Source organism: Lactuca sativa, chromosome 3 (genome assembly GCF_002870075.4).
Source record: "Lactuca sativa cultivar Salinas chromosome 3, Lsat_Salinas_v11, whole genome shotgun sequence".
Classification (NCBI taxonomy): domain Eukaryota; kingdom Viridiplantae; phylum Streptophyta; class Magnoliopsida; order Asterales; family Asteraceae; genus Lactuca; species Lactuca sativa.
The window spans coordinates 176,361,522-176,381,794 of NC_056625.2; the positions used below are offsets into that span (position 1 = coordinate 176,361,522).

Consider the following 20,273-nt stretch of genomic DNA (forward strand, 5'->3'; position numbering starts at 1 on the left):
GGAAATTCAAGAACATTTGTGATCAACTTTCTTCTTTTGGTCATCCTGTTGATGAATCGGACAAAACACATTGGTTTTTGTGTGGTCTTGGTCCAACTTTTGAGACTTTTTCCACCGCTATTCGGGCCTCTCGGTCCCTCACTACTCTCCGAGATCTTCTTGCCCAAGCCGAGGCACATGAGTTATTTTTGCACTCTCTACATGGGACTGCTTCCCCGTCGGTGGCCTTTTCTGCTACCTCCCATCCCCCCACATCTCGCGGTGGTCGTGGTGGTCGTTTTTTTCGGGGTTGTCGTGGGCGTGGGCACCGTCCTCCCCATTGTCAATTATGCCGAACCAATGGCCACTATGCTAGTGCATGCCCACATCTCTCATCATATGCCACTCATAAACCCGGATCAAATGTTGATTTAGCCAAAGCCTTTCATGCTCAATGTCGTGTAACACCCAATGCCCCAGACTGGTTTGTTGACTCCGGTGCCACCGATCATATGGCTTCTTCCATGGCATCCGTCTCTCAACCTATGCCTTATGTTAGGGACTCTAAGGTTGCTTTTGGGGATGGTAATGTTCTCCCCATATCTCATATTGGTCAATCTATGATTCGTAATAATATTAAATTGCGGGATGTTCTCGTTGTCCCAATGATCACCAAAAATTTATTGTCCATTAGTAAATTGACTACTGATAATAGTCTCGATGTTTTGTTTTCCCAACCTCATTTTTATATCCAGGATCGGGCAACAAAGCAGGTTCTAGCAACGGGGCGATGTGAGCAAGGATTATATGTTCTATCCATTAAACCGACAACATTGATGGCTGCTGCTTGTTCGAAGTTAAGAGCATCCTATGAGCTTTGGCATTCCCGCTTGGGCCACGTTTCTTTTGATACCCTTTCTCTTATGAATAAATTAGGTCACGTTTCAGTGACATCTATATTACCATCACCCGTTGTTTGTACACCTTGCCAACTTGCTAAGGCGCATCGTTTACCTTTTGAACCTAATGAAAAATGTGCTTTAAATGTATTGGACTTGATTCATTGTGATTTGTGGGGGGCATCCCCGGTTACTTCGATCGATGGTTATCGTTATTATGCTGTTTTTGTGGATGATTTTTCTCGTTTTATGTGGTTCTATCCGCTCAAAACCAAGTCCGGTTTCCATGTCGTTTTTGGGGCCTTCATTAAGTTTGTTCAAACACAATTTTCATCTAAAATTAAAGTCTTTCAAAGTGACGGGGGCATAGAGTTTTTGAATCATCATGTACGGCGTTTGCTTGAAGACAATGGTACTTTTCACCGTATTTCATGTCCGGACACTCCACAACAAAATGGTCGGGTGGAGCGTAAACACCGCCATATTATAGAAACCGGTCTTGCCATGTTATTTAATGGGCATGTTCCGTCTTCTTATTGGGTCCATGATTTTTGCTCAACTGTTCATATTATCAACCGACTTCCCACTCGGGTATTGAATAATAAATCCCTGTTTGAGGTTTTGTTTCTTCGGGCTCCATCTTATGATCATTTTCGCCCATTTGGATGTCAAGTCTACCCTTACTTAAGAGACTATGCGGAGCACAAATTATCGCCACGAAGCCTTCCTTGCATCTTTCTTGGCTATTGTGACCAATACAAAGGATATGAATGTCTTGATCCCGGCTCCTCTCGTGTGTTTATTACCTGGCATGCCAAGTTTGATGAGCTCTTTTTTCCTTTTGGCAGCACTTCAACTCGGGCCTCTATTCATGATCTTCATCTAGTTGCTTTTTTCGACGATACATCATTTTCTAGTCTACCATTGGTTCCTGCTCCAAGCCCGCCGCAACAGCCAACTGCTCCTTTCACTAGCTGTGGGCTTTGCAATGATCCCGCTCCTGTCACCGAGGCTCAGTCGCCTGAACAAGCCCAATCCTCGGAGCAGGCCCAATCACCAGAACAATCCCAGTCAACAGAAGAGGGTCAGTCGCCCGAATAGGCCCAGTCCTCGGAGCAGGTCCAATCTCCTGATCAGACTCGGTCACCCACCGATGCTCCATCATCGTTCTTACCTGATAACCCGTCTCCTGCTGTTTTGTTTGATGAGACTGAAACAAATACACCTCCTGCTGCTCCTTCACGGGCTCCACCTATTAGCCATCGCATGGTTACACGGGCCAAAGCCGGGATTTTCAAACCAAAGCACAGAGTAGATCTTGCTCACACTACTAAACATGGTTTATATCGTGCCTTATTTGCTCAGCATGATCCGACTACCTTTTCTTCTGCCGCTTTGCAATCCCACTGGATGACTGCCATGAATGCTGAAATGAATGCTCTATGGAAAAATCATAATTGGTCGTTGGTTCCTAGACCTATGGATCGCAATGTAGTCGGTTGTAAGTGGGTGTTTCGAACTAAGTATCATTCTGATGGCACTATTGATCGTTATAAAGCTCGTCTAGTTGCCCAAGGTTTTAGTCAACTTCCAGGTGTTGATTACTCGCATACTTTTAGTCCAGTGGTGAAAGCATCCACGGTGCGCGTTGTTTTATCTTTGGCCGTCATTAATGGTTGGTCTCTTCATCAGCTCGACGTCAATAACGCCTTCCTTCATGGTACCCTCGCTGATCCCGTTTACATGGAACAACCACCGGGTTTTCATGATTCTCGTTTTCCCGGTCATGTATGTCGTCTACATAAAGCTCTTTACGGTCTCAAACAGGCCCCATGCGCTTGGTTTCATCGTCTAAGCACATTTGTGGTTAGCACTGGGTTTGTATGCAGTCGGGCTGATCCTTCTCTGTTTGTGTTCAAACGTGACTCGTGTGTGCTATATTTATTGGTCTATGTTGACGATTTAATTTTGACCGGAAATGATGACACGGTTATTCGCTCCATCATCAATCGCTTGCACCACGAATTCGCGATCAAAGACCTCGGTCATTTAAATTATTTTCTTGGGATCGAAGCCACTTACACCACAAATGGTCTATTTCTCAGTCAAACAAAGTATGCTCATGACATTCTTGATCGAGCAGGTCTTCTCGATGCTAAACCAGTTTCAACTCCTCTTGCCTCTAACACGAACTTTGTTACCGGTGGTGATGCTTACTCGGATCCCTCACATTATCGATCCCTTGTTGGTGCTCTTCAGTATTTGACGATCACTCGTCCAGATATTTCGTATGCAGTCAATCAAGTTAGTCAATTCCTTCAAGCCCCTACTATTCCGCATTATCAAGCAGTTAAACGGCTTCTGCGATATGTCAAGGGTACGATTTCTTTCGGACTCTCCTTTTCTAAACCGTCATATACCACGCTTGTGGGCTACTCTGATGCTGATTGGGCCCGTTGCCTCGAGACCCGTCGTTCCACTTATGGTTACTCGATATTCCTCGGGGGCAATCTTGTATCCTGGAGTGCCAAGAAACAACCAACTGTCTCTCGCTCCAGTTGTGAATCTGAATATCGAGCAATGGCCAACACTGCCGCGGAAATTATTTGGATCACTCACTTGTTGCAAGAACTTCATGCGCTACCACCGGACCGTCCGACATTGCTAAGCGATAATCAAAGTGCCTTGTTTCTCACTCAAAATCCTGTTTCTCACAAACGTGCCAAGCACATTGATCTTGACTATCACTTTATTCGTGAACTTGTGTCGTCCGGTAAACTTCACACCAAGTTTGTTCCGACCAAGCTTCAAATGGCCGACATTTTTACAAAGAGTTTACAACGTCATCAGTTTGAGTTCTTTCGAGAAAAGCTGTGTATTGGTCCGCCACCGTTCCACTTGAGGGAGGATATTAGACAAACTTAACAGCTACTCATGATTATCTTTATGTATAGTATTTAATTCTTTGAGGTTGTAATGTGTAAATTATATTTCTATAAATCATAAGTCTCTCCACCTAATTGGGTGTGATGTGTACCATTATCAACACCCCTTAGCTAACTATGAAACTAGACTATAAATCTATAGCTTTTTAGAATAATCGTTGATTATTCCATTTTCATCTTTTTTCCAAAATACATAAACATGAAAATATTAGTTGCTGATTCGACTTGTGAGAGATTAAAAGACGTGTTAATTTATTTGACTGTTTGTTTCTTTCTTTCAAGTTTCAGTTTTGGAGCTAAAACTCATGTAAATTCAAAAACAAAGACCGCAATAGAGCGCCCTCTTTGAAGTATTGAAACGTGACCGACCCGTTTAAAGAGATTCACCATATCTACCATTCTTGATTACCCCAATTGGCTCTTTTCATTTTCAGATCAAAAAGATGGTCGCCAACTTTCCATCCAAAGTATTTCATAAACCCTTCTTTCCCTCTAATAATTCTCGAAAAGGGTTTTTGAGAGTTATCAAAGACCCCTCATGGATTTTCGAGTCTTCTTGATTCCGTACTTCCTCTGTTCCATCCTGTTCTTCCGCAATTTCTTCATCGAATCTTCAGGATCCCGCAAAATGTGACTCCTCTTATCCAAATTCTCATACTATTAACTTAATTTCACTCTCTAATCGGATTCCAATTCACTTTTGTTTCTTCAGACGTGGGTCGGTTATCAGATTACCAAATGGTGATTCCTATGGTCACCCCTTTGATCCTACTCGGGTCACCCAGATTTCATGGCGTCCAAGGTTTGAATCATCTCTTCATGTTCTTGGTTGTGCGATTGCATGAACATCAGTTTAAAATCTGAAATCTGTTCAGGGCGTTTCTGTATAGAAACTTTTTAACAGATGCAGAGTGCGATCATCTCATTGAATTGGTGCGTAATCATTTCTACTCTCACTCTTTCAAATTCATTCATGATCTGGGAATTTTCTACTATAAAAGTTGATATCATGACATTCACATGAATTTGGATAATCAGGCGAAGGATAAGCTGGAATTGTCCAAGGTTGCCGATAATGAATCTGGAGAGAGTGTAGCAAGCGAGATCAGAACTAGTTCAGGCATGTTTCTTAGGAAATCTCAGGTAAACTGATTCACCTGTTCATAATTAAACCTAAATATATGGAAAATTAATGAAGGATTATGAACGATATAATGTTTGATCTTTGATTTGAAGGATAAAATTGTTGCTGGAATTGAATCAAGGATTTCTGCGTGGACATTTCTTCCTGTTGAAAATGGAGAAGCTATGCAAGTATTGCATTATGAATATGGTCAAAAATATGAGCCACATTGGGATTACTTCCATGATAAAGTCAACCAAGTAAAGGGAGGCCACAGGGTTGCCACTGTTCTTATGTATCTTTCTAATGTACGCAAGGGTGGTGAGACTGTCTTTCCAAGGTCAGAGGTATGAATGTTTTTGGTTTCTATTTAAATTACTTTGTTAAAATTGGGTAGGTTTTTCAAAATATAATGTTGGTAGGAAGAAATGAAAGTAAAATAATAGAATAAAAAAATAAATGAATGTACATTTTATATATTGTTTTAAACCCTTAAAAAAGTTTAGCATAAAATCATACATTACATAATTTCCACCCTCCAAAAGATGATTTCTAGATTTGCAACCCCAAACCACCCAATAGATTTTATACTCTCCGCTACATTTGTTTGCGAACTTTGTAGATAAAAGAATCTCAACCGAAAGCGAATGGAGATTGGTCTGAATGTGCGAAAAGAGGTTATGCTGGTAATTTTTTCTATCCCTTGAAAGTTCTAATAAAAACACATAATTTAAATTTGAAATCAAAACACATTAATTATATACATAACGCCCCATATTCAAATTTACAAACCAACCCAATAACCTCCAAATCAACTATCCATACGGGACCCACAACCTATTATTACAATACGTCAGACCCACGTACCAAAATATTGTCAACTCTGGACAACCCAACATAAAGACTTTTCAGGAGGTCATTCATCTTAGTATTGTTCTCACCCTAACACATTTATCTATAAAGTTTTGTCTTCATGAATTTAAAACACATTTTGGAAATAGAGGTATCCACATGTTTATAAGAAATGTTTATTTGCAGTGAAACCGGAGAAAGGGGATGCATTGTTGTTCTTTAGTCTTTATCCTAATGCTACAATCGATGTATTAAGCTTACACGGGAGTTGCCCCGTGATAGAAGGCGAGAAATGGTCAGCAACAAAGTGGATCCATGTCAGGAACTTTGACAAGTCTGAGGATAACGTGAGTGATGCCTGTACGGATGAACATGAGAACTGCGCCAAGTGGGCGGCTGCTGGCGAATGTAAGACGCATCGTGAATATATGATTGGATCTTCGGAAGGTTCCGGATATTGTAGGAAGAGTTGCAAAGTATGTTAGTAGATAAAATTTCTTGTGTGTTTATCATTGTGTGGCAATTTGGGTGTAAAGGGAGTTAATGTGTGTGATAAAAGTTTAAGGGATATGTGAAAATAAATACCCATTTAAATATAGGCTAGTTCTTTTTACCATGTTCCTTTTAGCCTTATAGTGAATAAATACTCATTATGTATTTATTAAAATTTCAGGGTGTTAATTAGGTATTTCGGGTTTAGGTAGGTTGAAAATGAGCCGAGTCGAGCCCGAGCATCGCCAGATTCGGGTCGGCTCGATTCGAGCGCGGCTAGATTCGAGTGTTATTGTACTGAGATCAGCTCGAGCTCGTAAAGAATTATAAAAGTTTGACTCGTTTTTTGTCTAACATACCTTGATGAGAATAAAACTCTAGATCGTTTAGATCTTTCATAGGTATATCAATAAAGAACAAACAATTCAATCAAATACGACAAAGAACACAGTATAGAATCAATATGAAGCTTATGATTCAAATGTAGTCATGCCTCACTCGATAAAGAACTTCCACTGTAGAGGCGAGCTAGGGTTTACAATACTATGTTCAGAAAAATAATTAAAGCGTTACTTACTAAGGATGCATGTGTACACCTTAAATACTAAAACCCTAGAATAAAATAATGCACGGTTGGACATGCCCAAACCGGCTACAAAACTAGGCTAAAAGGAACGAGCCCAAGGAGCAACAACATAATCCCAACAATCTCCCCCCTTGCGTCAATTGGGGCGAGACCTGCACTTCGGTTGATTGGCAAAAGTTCTCTTTACCACTTTGAACAAACAAGGAATTACAGCAAGAAGAACATGGCGAAAGCGGATATACCATCTTATCATATTAGTGAAGTACTTCTTTTCGCTTTCACTATTCTACTTACATCTGTGAATAATCCCCAGAACATACTCCAAGCACAAAGTAGTGAATAGATGTTTATCAATTAAAGCGAACAGACATTTCTGACTATCCTGTTTAGTGAACATCACAGAGTTTAAGACCGTATCAATCTTTCCCATCTTCATCTTGTTGACATCACTCGTAGAACCAACTGGCAAAACAGTGGGCTTCTTCCTGAGAACTGAAGTGACCTCTTGATCCATCTTAGCTACCTCCAGAACGTAGCAGACTAATAATCTTTTAAGATGATCAATAATTGGCTCATACTCAACTGGGTTGGAGAGTAGAATGTTGTGCAGGACAATCCAATCATGAGGATTAAGATGGGGCAGATCAGCAAGAGAGAAGGTATGCTCAGACAAAGCCGAACCTCTTGTGACTTTGAACTTGACGTTGATAAATTTTCCTGCTGCTTGAGGCTTAAGGTCCCGAACTGTGATGATTTTCTGAGCGCTCCAAGTGATATATTGCGGTTGAGCGGACTCTAAGTAGTAGTCGATGAGCTCACGATCAACCTTTGGGTCTCGATGTGGGACTTCTGCAATGGGAAGAAAGCAGTGAAACACAAACGCCTTTCGGGTGATAGGCATGTCAAATTGTGAGTCCTTTGTGTTTTCACAGTCCAAAGACACTACTGGCTCAAGCCAATGAGTGCTAGGAGAGTCAATGGCTTCTTTTAGCAGCTTCTCCAACGTCCAAAAGGGAAAAAGGGTTTTCTTGCTTTCTAGGAGATCCTAAGCCTCCTTTAATCTCCTTTCTCTTTCTTCAGCTTCTTTCACAATTTTGGCGTTGAGATCGATTTCCCTTTCCCTTGCCTTTCGCTTCAAAGCATCAGCGATTGTTTCCTCTTCCCCATCGCTGTCATCCACTATTGGACCCTTGCCTTTACCCTTAGGACTCGAACCTGAAGCATGTTCAATATTCTGTTGTTCTGGCTGGGAAGTGAAAAGAGGTTGAGACTTAGGTGGAGGTTGAGACGAAGATGTGAGTCCTTCTCCCCCTCGTTTCGGAGGTACCATCACCTCAGAAACACCTTCAATGTGACTCAACATCCCAAGGGCGGGACGAAATTTTTCAGCAAGATGGCGTCTAACGGAAATAGTCAGAATAGGATCATGAGCCTCCAAAACGCCTAAGAGAATAGTGTGAACGTCGGAGACACGACTCTTGACAACAGCCGTTTCAGAGCGAAGCTGATTGACCTCGTTGTTTGCCTGAGAAAGTTGGAGATTTTTTGTCATGAGTTGAGTGGTCTTGCGAGCAAGCTCATTCATGAGTGATTTCTCCATGGCGAGATCAACTTGAAGCTTGGTGAAACGCTTGTTGATAGAGGAAAGAAGAGCAGCATTGTCCTTTTGAATATCTTGGCGAAGATTGACAAAATTTTGCTTCTCAGCGGCAAATGCTTCTTTGAGCATGGTTATTGAGTTGGTCACTTTAGAAGCATTTGATGCAGCTGCTCCCTGTAAGGACTCAAGAAAAATGTTAGCATCTTGAACTAGTTTCTCGACTTTTTCGGTCGCATCAGTACACACTTTGGTTGAAGCGGTAATAGCTGCTGTGGCACGAGAAATCGAAGCCTCATGTGCTTTGACAAAGGAGTCAAGCATTTTCTGAATAGCAGATTCAAAATTAGGAGTGTGAAAGGAAGAAGAGGCCATGAAAGTGTCAAGTTTGGCATTCAGCTCCTTGAGATGCTTTTTGGTAAGAGGAGCATCATCATCTTCATCACTTTGAACACGATAAGGGCTATAGTAGAAGGAATCAAAGTCCATGTCTTCGCCACCAAGGACAGTGTTGGTTTCGGTTGAAGGTGTGGGAGATAATGGTTTGGTTGTTTTTGGGACTGAAGACCGAACCCCCGTATCAGATACGTTGGTTTGAACTCCAGTGGTGGTTGTTTTGGTTGCTTCAAAAAATATAGGAGTAGGAATATGAATGGTAGAGGTAGGTTGTGATGTGATAACTGGGAAGGTTGTTGGTAAGGAAATGGGAATAGAAGCAGGTGGAGAAGAAGGAACTGGGGAGCGAACAGGTACCTCAGGTGTGGGTGATCTTGGCGGAGTATCACCACGAGCCGAAGCCTCCTCGTCAGAGCTTTCCCTCTCTGATTCTGTAGGAGTAGGAGGTTTGTTGCCGGGAGGAACATACTCAGAATCTTAATCACTAGAGGATTGAAGAATGAGTCTCCGGGATGGCTTTTTGAGCTTCTTCTGCTTAGGCTGTGAAGGAGCAGTTTTGTCGGACTTTCGCTTCTTTGGGGTTTGCCCCTTAGCTGGTTTAATGACTCTCACATCCTTTTGTTTTTCTGGTTTCTTTCCCCTCTTCACAGGCTTGTCTGCTTCCTCTATAGAGCGAATCATGGCAGGAGTGAGTTCCCTTGGGCCAGAAGAAGGAAGCTTCTTGTATTCTTGAATGACGTTACTTGCCTCAGACACACAGGCATACATAGCTTCTGGAACTGATCCAATGAAGAAAAACTTGGAAGGATCTGTGACGATAATCTTCGTTGTGTGAAATGTTGCGATGGATGAGGGAAGGCAATCTGCCATGATTGGAACGTGAAGACGATCCATTGCCCACTTTGTGATAATGGACCAGTACCTACCACATGAAATTTCAGAATGTCGAGAAGAAGAGTATAAACTCTGAACCAGTTGTTGCCATATGACTGCCCCAAAGTCCAGAGTAACACCATTGTACAACCCATAAAGCATGGTCATAAATTACTTGTTTGCTCCATCTGAACCAGCGCTACGCTCTGAGAGGCCCTTAAAAAGAAGAGCGAAGAGGTCGTTCCATTGTGGGGTAAGGCAAGACTTCTTAAATTTGGTGACAGTGGTTAGAGTTTCAGTGTACCCCATTTGGTAGAACATCGAGAACAGTTGACAAGTAGTAATGGAGTCGGGGTTTACCAGAGTGGGTTCATGAGCAAGACCAATTAGGGCACACAAGCGATTCTTGGAAATCGAGGTCTTCTCGTTGTGAATATCAAAGTGAATCCTCTCAGCAACCTTGTCATAATATGCAGTTGAATAGATGTGAGAGAGGCAAGTCATGGGAACCACTTCCACATTCATAAGAGCATATACAAGTGGAGAGTATTTGAGGCATTCGACAACGTACAACATGTAGGGTTCATAGACGAAGGGTGTAAGGTCAATGATGAGGTTTTGTTGTGGCTTAATGGTGAGAAGGTTGGAGTGAGCAGAGGTATCTTGAACAGAAGACGATTCCGCCATTGATGAAGCTTGTGAAGAAGATGATGAACAGTGAGAGAGATCGCCTTTTTCTTTTAGACGAGTTATGAGTGATAAAAGAGTAAAGTGGAGTGTGAGAAACCCTTTTATACATGAGAGTAGGAGAGAGAAAGATCCGGCTGAAATCTCGTCCTTTTGTGAAACCGTTCCTGATGCGATCGGGAGTGGACAGTTGGCAACCCCGATGACGTAGGAGAGAGAAAAGACGTTTCACTTTTTACGTGCCTTTCCATGGAAAGTACCTTTTTCAAATCGATGAAACGATTGGATAATTGCTGGCTCATCCAAGTGCTTTATCTGAAACGTCACCCACATAATCTACATGAACCATCGTCATCGTTAGCTTATCGATCACCATAATACTTTTAGAACCCGGGCTGTAAAAATTAGCTCATATTAAATAGAACCAGACTTTTGGAAAATCAAATATTTTCGTGCATAGAGTGTGAATGATAAAGAAATAAATCAAAGTTTGTGGGATATTGTGATGTCGAATAAGACATGAAACAGTAGATCCCGGGCACAAATCTCTTCCTTTCAAGTCAAGAGAGATTTCAAAGTGTCTGGGTGGTTTCCCGTTATAATACAATCAAGTGCCTGTTAAGAGGAAATGAAAGGCATCTTTTAGATATAAGACTTGTAAGGGTGGCTTTCGCTTCAATTCAAATTTTGGTACTTAATATAAGACCAAAAGAGAATGAAGTACTTGTGAGACCAATGTGGCCTATTGACAAGTAGGTTTGATATGTATTTAGTAACGTGTTGAAACTGAGAAATCTCAAAAAAAAATATAACTGGATCCTTGGGGAAGAAAAGTCTTGATGATAGAAATTTTCAGAAGGATTGCTCAAAATAAAAAGAGATTTCATTTGTGAGAGCTAGATCATGGTAATGGTTCACCGTCAATGCATTAAGGGTTTTGAATTGTGGGTTTCACTTAGTATGTAGTGACACGAGACTAAGATCATTAACACAGATTTTTGTCATAAACCTCAATGGTAAGTGCTGAGAGTCTCAAGGGTCACATTAGTGAGATGAAGTGTAATGAAGAAAAATGGTATAGGTGGTGTAAGAAGTGAATGTACCTCTGCTATAAAAGAAAGACCAAGCAGAAAACTCTAAACTCAATATGAGAAGATTAAGGTAGCTCACGATTAAAGTGAATGTAACAGCTTAGTTTGGGAAAACATGATTTGTATATATCACATTATTAAGGCTTCACTCAAAATCTGTTGAGGCTTTGGTCAACATGCAGTAGCATGTATCTAGGGACAGTGTAGTAGTCTTAGGAAAAGAATGTATACCTGCTATAGCTCCATCGTTGAGAGTAGCTTTGATATGAAAAAATAAAAATCTAAAATCTAAAATATTTTTGTATTTTGTGAAAAATTTCTAAAGAAAGACAAAAAGAAAATTATTTTTGGATTTTGTGTATATAAAAAAAATAAAAAATATAAAAAATAATTATGAAAAAGAGTATACAAAAGAATACAACAAAAATTCGTTTTAACTAAAAAGGAAGCGAACGAGTTCAGAAGGACCGAACTCGAAATAGACCGAGCGTTCAGTTCATTTCAGTTCCCGGGTGAACCGAACCCGAAATAGACCGAGCGTTCGCTCTATTTCGCTTCTTACCTTTAATGAAGCGAAGGCAATTTTGGTACTGAATCTGCTTCCATCTTTCCTAGGCCTTGTAAGATCTTATTAAAGCTTGCTTCAGGTAAAGCCTTAGTGAATATATCTGCTAATTGATCAGTGGTTCTAACGAAGTGAATCTCTACGTTACCATCTTCCACATGATCTTTGATGAAGTGATACCGTAGTGATATGTGCTTTGTCTTCGAGTGTTGCACAGGGTTATGAGAAATCCTAATTGCACTTTCGGAGTCGCAATATAGTGGGATTTTCTTCATATTCAGCCCATAGTCCCTAAGTTGACTTTGTATCCAAACGACCTAAGATGTGCAAGAGGCGGCGACTATATATTCAGCTTTAGCCATGGAGAGAGAAACACAGGTTTGTTTCTTTGATTTCCAGCTAACCAATTTACCATCAAGAAATTGGCATCCTCCAATAGTGCTTTTACGATCCAATCCACAACCCCCTAAGTCAGCATCTGAGAATGCTTGAACAAAGAAACCTGAGTTGGCTGGATACCATAGACCGAGAGAGGAAGTTCGCTTCAGATAGCGAAATATGTTTTTCACGGCTAGCATGTGAGGTTCACATGGGTTAGCTTGGAATCGGGCACAATAGCAGACTGAGAACATGATGTCTGGCCTGCTGGCTGTGAGATACATCAGTGACCCAATCATCTGATGATAAAGTGTCATGTCAGCAGCTGGAATTTCCAAAGATGGTGTAAGCTTAGTTCCAAAAGCCATAGGGACTTTCACTTTGGAGTCGCCTAACATCCCGAACTTGGAAAGTAACGTCTTTGTATATGCCTCCTGATTGATAAAAATGCCTTCGGGTCCCTGTCTAATATTTAAGCCAAGGAAAAAGTTAATTGGACCCATTAAGCTCATCTCAAGTTTCCATCAACTTCTTGAATTCAGTTGTTAGGCTGGGATTCGTGGAGCCGAAGATGATGTCATCAACATAAATTTGGACTATCATAAGGTGGTTACCCTCTCTTTTACGAAAGAAGGTTGGGTCAATCGAACCTTGTTTAAATTTGGACATTTTTAAGAAGCGAGTAAGAGTTTCATACCATGCTCTGGGAGCCTGCTTCAGGTCATAGACTGCTTTGTCTAGACTGTAGTAGTGATCTGGATGCTTCTCGTTCACGAAGCCTGGTGGTTGCTCAACGTACACAGTTTCTTCAAGTTCTCCATTGAGAAAGGCACACTTTACATCCATTTGATAGACTTTAAAGTTCTTGTGTGTAGCATAAGCAAGAAAGATTCGAACCGACTCTAATCTTGCAACTGGAGCTAAGGTCTCTTCATAATCTATACCTTCCTTTTGGCAGTATCCTTTCACCACCAACCGGGCCTTGTTGCAAATTACATTCCCTTCCTTGTGTATCTTATTTCTGAATACCCATTTGAGACCGACAATCGGAGCATCGTTTGGAGTTGGAATTAGACGCCATACTTTGTTCCTTTCAAACTCGTTTAGCTCGTCTTGCATGGATTGAACCCAATCAGAATGATCAAGAGCTGAATTCACCGTCTTTGGTTCAACTTTGGAGACGAAAGAGTTGAACATGCAAAATTCTACTTGAGAGAATAATGCAACTTGCTTCGCTTTCAGTTGTGATCGAGTTAATACTTTTTCAGAAGATTCCCCAATGATTTGACTTTGAGGATGGTCTTTGGTCCATTTAATGAGAGGAGGGTGATTTGGATCATAAGAGGGATCCAGTTCTGCATTGATTTCTTCTTCTAATTCTGATTGTGTATCATCATCATTGACATTCGTATTCTCCCCCTCGAATGATGACACGAGTTTAATATCTGGATCAGAACGCTCCCCTTCGTTTGGACTTTCGGTTGAACTTGATGATTGCAACGATGAATTCTCCCCCTGAAATGATGAACCCTGATCATTTGGTAGAGATGAACCCGTCCCCTGGATATAAGAACAATCTCCAGAAGGTTCACTTGAGTCAGGCCGTTCGGTTGCCTTCGTTTGTTCAGCCGCCCTCTTCTGTGCAACATCGTCAATAATTTGCTTTATACTATCGACTTTGTTATCTTCAGCCTTGGATTCATAATCAATAGCTTTTTATAGTTCATCGAAGAGAAGCATATATTGCTCGAAAAGATTCGAGATAGGCACAGTGACTTGACTAGACTTTAGGAAGATTTCCTGCATTGCACCTTCAGTTGTCTTCAACTTCTTGACATAACCGTCATCGAAAGTGACATATTATGTCTCTTGAATCTTCTTTGAGCGTTTATTCAGAACTCTATACGCCTTAGAGTTCAAGGAGTAGCCCAGAAATATCCCTTCATCGGCCTTAACATCAAACTTGTTTCGATTCTCCTTTGAGTTGAAGATGAAGCATCTTGAACCGAACACGTGAAAGAACTTCACATTAGGTTTGCGGTTGTTCAAGATCCCGTAAGGAGTGATAAAGAATCGCTTGTTTAGATACGATCTGTTATGAGTGTAACATGCAGCAGCAATAGCATCAACCCAGAAATATAAAGGCAAGGAAGCGAAGCTCAGCATAGTTCGAGCCGCTTCGCACAGAGAACGATTTCGCCTTTCGACGATTCCATTCTGCTGTGGAGTATATGGAGCAGAGAAATTGTGTGTCGTTCCCTTCTCAGCTAGAAAATCTTTGAAATCCTTGTTCTTAAACTCCAATCCATTGTTGTTTCTCACGTTACGAACCACTGTTCGCAGTTGAACCTCTACTTGCTTTATGAAGAGTTTGAGCTTGGGAGTTGCCTCTGATTTTTGCTTCAAGAAAAATACCCATGTGAAGCGAGAGAAGTCGTCTACGATGACAAGAATGTACTTGTTTCCACCAATGCTTTCAATAGAGGAAGGGCCACATAGATCGATATGTAATAGCTCTAATGGTTCTATCACCTTTGTGTTGATAATAGAAGGATGACTTTGTCGACTTTGCTTTACCATTTCACAAGCTGCACATAGATGTTCTTTGTCAAATTTGAGAACTGGAAGACCTCGAACGTGATCTCCAAGTACCAGCTTGTTGATATCTTTGAAATTGAGATGAGAGGGCCTTCGATGCCATAACCAGCTTTTGTCTAAGTGTGCCTTCGTTAGCAAGAAAACGGTTGGTTTCCCTCTAATTGTATTGAGATTTAAAGGGTACATTTCTCCCTTTCGCTTCGACTTCAACAATATGTTATTTGACTTCTTTTCGACAATCTCTGAGCCTTCGTCATAAAAGGAGACCTTTAATCTGGTCCCAACTACTAGTTGTGATACCCTGATGAGGTTATGCTGCAATCCTTCAACGTATGCTACGTTTCTGATTGAGAAATCGCCATTTGTAATTATTCAATAGCCTTTGATAGTTGCAAACGAATTGTTGCCATACTTCACTATTCCACCATCCTTGAGAGATCGAAACTCCCTCAATTCTTCCCTTCGTCCTGTCATGTGACACGAGCAACCACTATCAATATACCATTCTTCGCCAAACTGCTCATCACATATAACCTGCAAAATATCAAGCAGATTTAGGAACCCAAAGTTTCTTGGGTCCTTGTGAGCCTTTTATAGGACATGGAATAGTAAGAGAAACATCAACCATATAAGTTATTTTTATTAGAGTTGTTTCATCTTTTCTTTTTATTGTAAAAACTTTGATTTTGTTTGACTTAGATTCATTTGATTTAGACGTAGGATTTGAAATTTTGACGTCTGCATGCTTTTGGATCTCTTTCGGGAATCTGTTGCTTCTGGAAAGATCTTTCCTTTCCCCTTTGAATCTTTTGAAGAATAAGAATTAGAAGAGAATGAGAAGAAAATTAGAAGAGAATGAGAAGAAAAAGGTTTAGCAGAAATGTTAGATCGTCGATTATTGCTCTTCCTTGGTTGAGAACGAGAACATTCTTCCCTTCGGTTCTTCTGGTTGACCTTGGGACCGAACCCATCCTTTTGGTTGTTATTATGATGAGGACCGAAACCTCCTTTCGGTTGCTTACATGTCGAGGACCAAAACCTTCCTTTCGGTTGTTATTTTGAAGAAGACCGAAACCTTCATTTTGGTTATGTCTTGGTTCTCCTCGTGAGTTATTTGTATTTTCATACCTTACGTAATGAGGATTTTGGGATCGCCAAAACTGTTTTCTTTCTGAGAGATTCTTCTTGTATCTCAGATTACTTTGGTGTTTTCGATCTGCCACCTGTTTTGGATTTTTATGAATATTGGCCTTTTTCTTTGGTATTTGAGTATGGATTTCGCTCTTTGACGAACACGTCGCACTGGACGCTGTCACTGGTTCACTCGAAGATGTTTTGGTGCTGCTTGTGCTTGGTACATCATATCTTGTAGGTTCATTAAGTGGTTCCGGCACATACCTACCCTTCACTCTCCATGAGGTTTTTTGAGATAGGCCTTTTGTTTCATCAGCATTATCTATTGGTGCTGACCAGAAGAACTCCTCACATCTATTTGCATTATCTTCTTCCACCAATGCTGTCAGTTCTGCTGTTTGTTGAGGTGTAACCCCCTGAACTGTGTGAACTTAATTTGGAGTGCCTTGAGGATTTTGGTCTTGTCTGTCGATGAGCGAGCGAACTCAATAGAGTTTTCAGAAATTAGATTTTTATTAGTTTCGGGTTCGCTCTTGACAAATTCAGAGCAGTCCACCACATCCTCTACAGAGATTTCACTTGTGTCATCATCCTCATTAAGTTCAGATGCATTTTCAACATCAATTTTATTTTTTGAACTTAATTTGGCATTCAACAAGTCAAATTTTTGTACAGTTTCGGTTCTCAGTTTCAATTTATCATTCTCATCTAACAGATTTTTGAGCATGTCCTTATGGTCTTTTGACTTTATGTAGGACTCTATTTTGTCAAGAACAATTTTGTAGGCAGGAGCTATTTCATCAGAAGATACAACATTTTCACAGTTGTAAGCTTCGGCATCGACTTCATCCTCCTTCAACTCAAGGAAGGGTAAAATCATGCTATGTATCTTCTTTCCTATTTCACAATCGAGATGTAACTGAGTGATATTAAAATATAATCTTTTCGCAATCAAACAAAAAACGTTTCGTTGTTTTAAAAGCTTAAGATTGTCTCGTTGCAAATAGATTGACTCATCCCTAGACCTAACTAATTCCTTCTCCTTCTGCTCAATCCAGATTCTCCTCTCCTCACTCTTCGACGATATTCTGCTAATTTGATCAGTCAGGTTAGAGTGTGTGACACGAGTTTGGGTAAGACTACTACTTAGACTAGAAAATTTAGATTTTAAGCAATTCAGTTCCTTTTCATAGTTAGTAATGGGAATTTTCAGAGAAGTGAGAATATCTTGTACCTTCTTGATCAACTCATCACATTCGTTGATCTGTGCACTGACAGGTTTCGCAGCGAAACACATGTCCTCTCGCTCCTTCTCGTCATCCAGCCCACCATCTGTTGTGTATCCTCACATCTGTGATAAACCTTGCGTCACCACCAAACATCTTCCCTCAACCTTTTCTTCTTTCACTAGCAGAGCCTTGCCATGAGTGGGCTTCCTCACTTCTTCGTCTTCTAAATCTGTGGACCACACCTGCACTCCACCAAATTCATCATTGTCACCTATATCCTGTACAATCAAAGCATTCATGGTGTTATTGTTAGTTGTTGATTTCTTTTTCTTGATTTCCTCCAGTCGTCTTAGGAGGTTCGCTTCCTCATCGTCTTCGTCAACTTTTTCAGACTTCTTCTTCAGCATGAAGTCTTTAGCAAAGTGGTTCTTGCCTCCACAATAATGACAATCAAAACCTGAATCACCACCAATATTTGTTTCCTTCTTGGATTTTTCATACCTTGAACCTATCTTTGGGTCCTCCTTTACCTTTTTAGAACCATAACTTACCTGCCAGTTTCGGTTCTTGTTGGCTGGGAACTTCCTTTTGATAAACTTTCTTGGATTGGAAACCACTAGGGCATACTCTTCACCGGTTAGATCATAATCAGCTAGATCTAATTCTTCTTCTTCTTCAACATCACTCTTTCGTTTGGAGATAAGAGCCAACGAACCCAAGCTGGAAACCACATTCGTTTCCTTTGACACCGCACTTTCATGGGACTTTAGAATTCCCACCAGTTTCGCCAGAGAGTATGATTTGAACTGTTCTTGTGCCTTCACTGTGGACACAACAACCATCCATTCGGGTCTAAGACCGTTCATGAAGGTAACATTCTGTTCAATAACCTTCCTTTCGATCCCATGCTTTATCATCTTACTGAGAAGATGATTAAACCGATCAAAGGCCTGAATGAGTTTCTCTTCGGGCTTCTGTTTGAAATCACCAAATTCAAAAAGCAGTAAGGTTTGTATCGAATGTTCCAGATCTTCATCAGTAAAGTACAATTCCTTTAACATATCCCATATTTCTTTTGCTGTAACACATGAACTCACCAATCGAAACATATACGATTGTAAAGCGAATCTAATCATTCTTAAGGCTTTAATGTTGCACTAAAATTTTTCTTTCTCATCTTGAGGAATGTCTTTCACATCATTCACAAGCTGATTGTACTCCTTTTGAGTTTTGACAATCTTTGAAGTGCTTGAGTGAGCAAACGGACCAACTGTAATTGCTTCCCAGATCAAGTATACATTTTCCTCTGAGCCGATTACATAATCTTCGAAGTGATGTGTCCAAACTTCATAATCCTGAGTGTCTAAGATTGGAATCCTTGTTGTTGATCCAATACTGTTGGAGATATTGATTGGATTGGATTGCGAATCGTCCGTAGACATTGTGATGATGTTTGATCAATAACCTGTTTAAGATCAGACTTGTGATTTATCGTTAGGGCAAGATCGACAATTAATGAGATATGCCAATTTGGAATGACGGATCAATTAATATTAATCAATGCGGAAAAACCCTAATAACTTCTTTAACAGAAGAGATGTGTATGAATTACACAGCCTCCTGCTCTGATACCAATTGATGAGAATAAAACTCTTGATCGTTTAGATCTTTCATAGGTATATCAATAAAGAACAAAAAATTCAATCAAATATGACAAAGAACACAGTATATAATCAATATGAAGCTTATGATTCAAATGTAGTCACGCCTCAGCAGAGCTCGATAAAGAACTTCCACTGTAGAGGCGAGCTAGGGTTTACAATACTATGATCAGAAAAATAATTAAAGCGTTACTTACTAAGGATGCAGGCATGAACCTAAAATACTAAAACCCTAGAATAAAATAATCCATGGTTGGATAGGCCCAAACCGGCTACAAAACTGGGCTAAAAGGAACGAGCGCAAGATGCAACATCATAATCCCAACATACCTAAATAAACCTAAGCTTGATTCTTGCTCATTAAAAAGTTCGTTTACTAATACCCTAAATCCCTAATTCCCCAAATTTGTTCTTATTTTAATATATAAAAATAATAATAAATTATAGGGTAAATTACACGAATGGTCCATGTGGTTTTAGGTTATTTGGACACTTGGTCCCTATAAAGATTTTTTTAACTTGGACCATACCTAAGATTTGTTTCCATTACGCTTTTGGTCGATATGAAAAAGACTAAGTTACCCTTACTGTAACATTCGATATTATTGGTATGTTCCTTTTTAACCCTTAATGTAAATTCCTTTCATTTTAAGTCCCTAGCCGAGTATGTTGGGCATACTTTAGCCGAGTACGTTGGGCATACTCTATGAGTACGTTGGGCGTACTGGCTCATTAGTTGATAACGGATGCGCCCACGTACGTTAGGCATACATGGGGCGCCCACGTACCCCAATTTTTAGGGTTTGTGCGGTATTTAAGCAACTTATGTTGCCTTGGTGATATCTTTTGGTCAGCCTCCACTCCCCGAAACCCTAAGAATGAAACCCTAAGTTCCATTTATGAGCTTTGAACTTGGAAGTGAGTTTTGGTGGTGTTTTTGGTGATTTGAAGGAAGAAGAACACTTAGAGGTTGTCTTGGTGTGGCTTGAGCTTTTAGATCCAAAAAATCATCATCTTTGCAAGCTATTTGAGGTATAAAGTTCTCTACTTGATGATTCCTTAAGCTACATCCAATTTAGGGATTTATTTGTGCATTTTTGGGTCCTTAAGCCATATTTGTGAGTATGGTCTACTCCATAAGCCATGGATGTTAGATCGTAGTATCTTTAAGGTACCTTAACCATAAAA

General features: G+C 40.4%; 1 protein-coding gene across 1 annotated transcript; it reads left to right on the forward strand.

Moving 5' to 3' along the window:
* Positions 1–4,361: 4,361 nt before the first annotated feature.
* On the forward strand, positions 4,362–6,283 carry LOC111901410 (probable prolyl 4-hydroxylase 6). Its single transcript, XM_023897257.2, has 7 exons — positions 4,362–4,453; positions 4,536–4,625; positions 4,699–4,756; positions 4,862–4,966; positions 5,060–5,293; positions 5,569–5,632; positions 5,985–6,283. Exons 1-7 carry the CDS (start codon positions 4,362–4,364, stop codon positions 6,281–6,283), a joined length of 942 nt encoding a protein of 313 aa, XP_023753025.1.
* The last annotated feature ends 13,990 nt before the right edge of the window (positions 6,284–20,273 follow it).

Coding starts and splice junctions, on each gene's coding strand:
- LOC111901410 (XM_023897257.2), top strand. CDS start 4,362: ATGGATTTTCGAGTCTTCTTGATTCCGTACTTCCTCTGTTCCATCCTG. Junction 4,626..4,698: donor CAGATTTCATGGCGTCCAAG/GTTTGAATCATC, acceptor AAATCTGTTCAG/GGCGTTTCTGTATAGAAACT. Junction 5,633..5,984: donor TGCGAAAAGAGGTTATGCTG/GTAATTTTTTCT, acceptor GTTTATTTGCAG/TGAAACCGGAGAAAGGGGAT.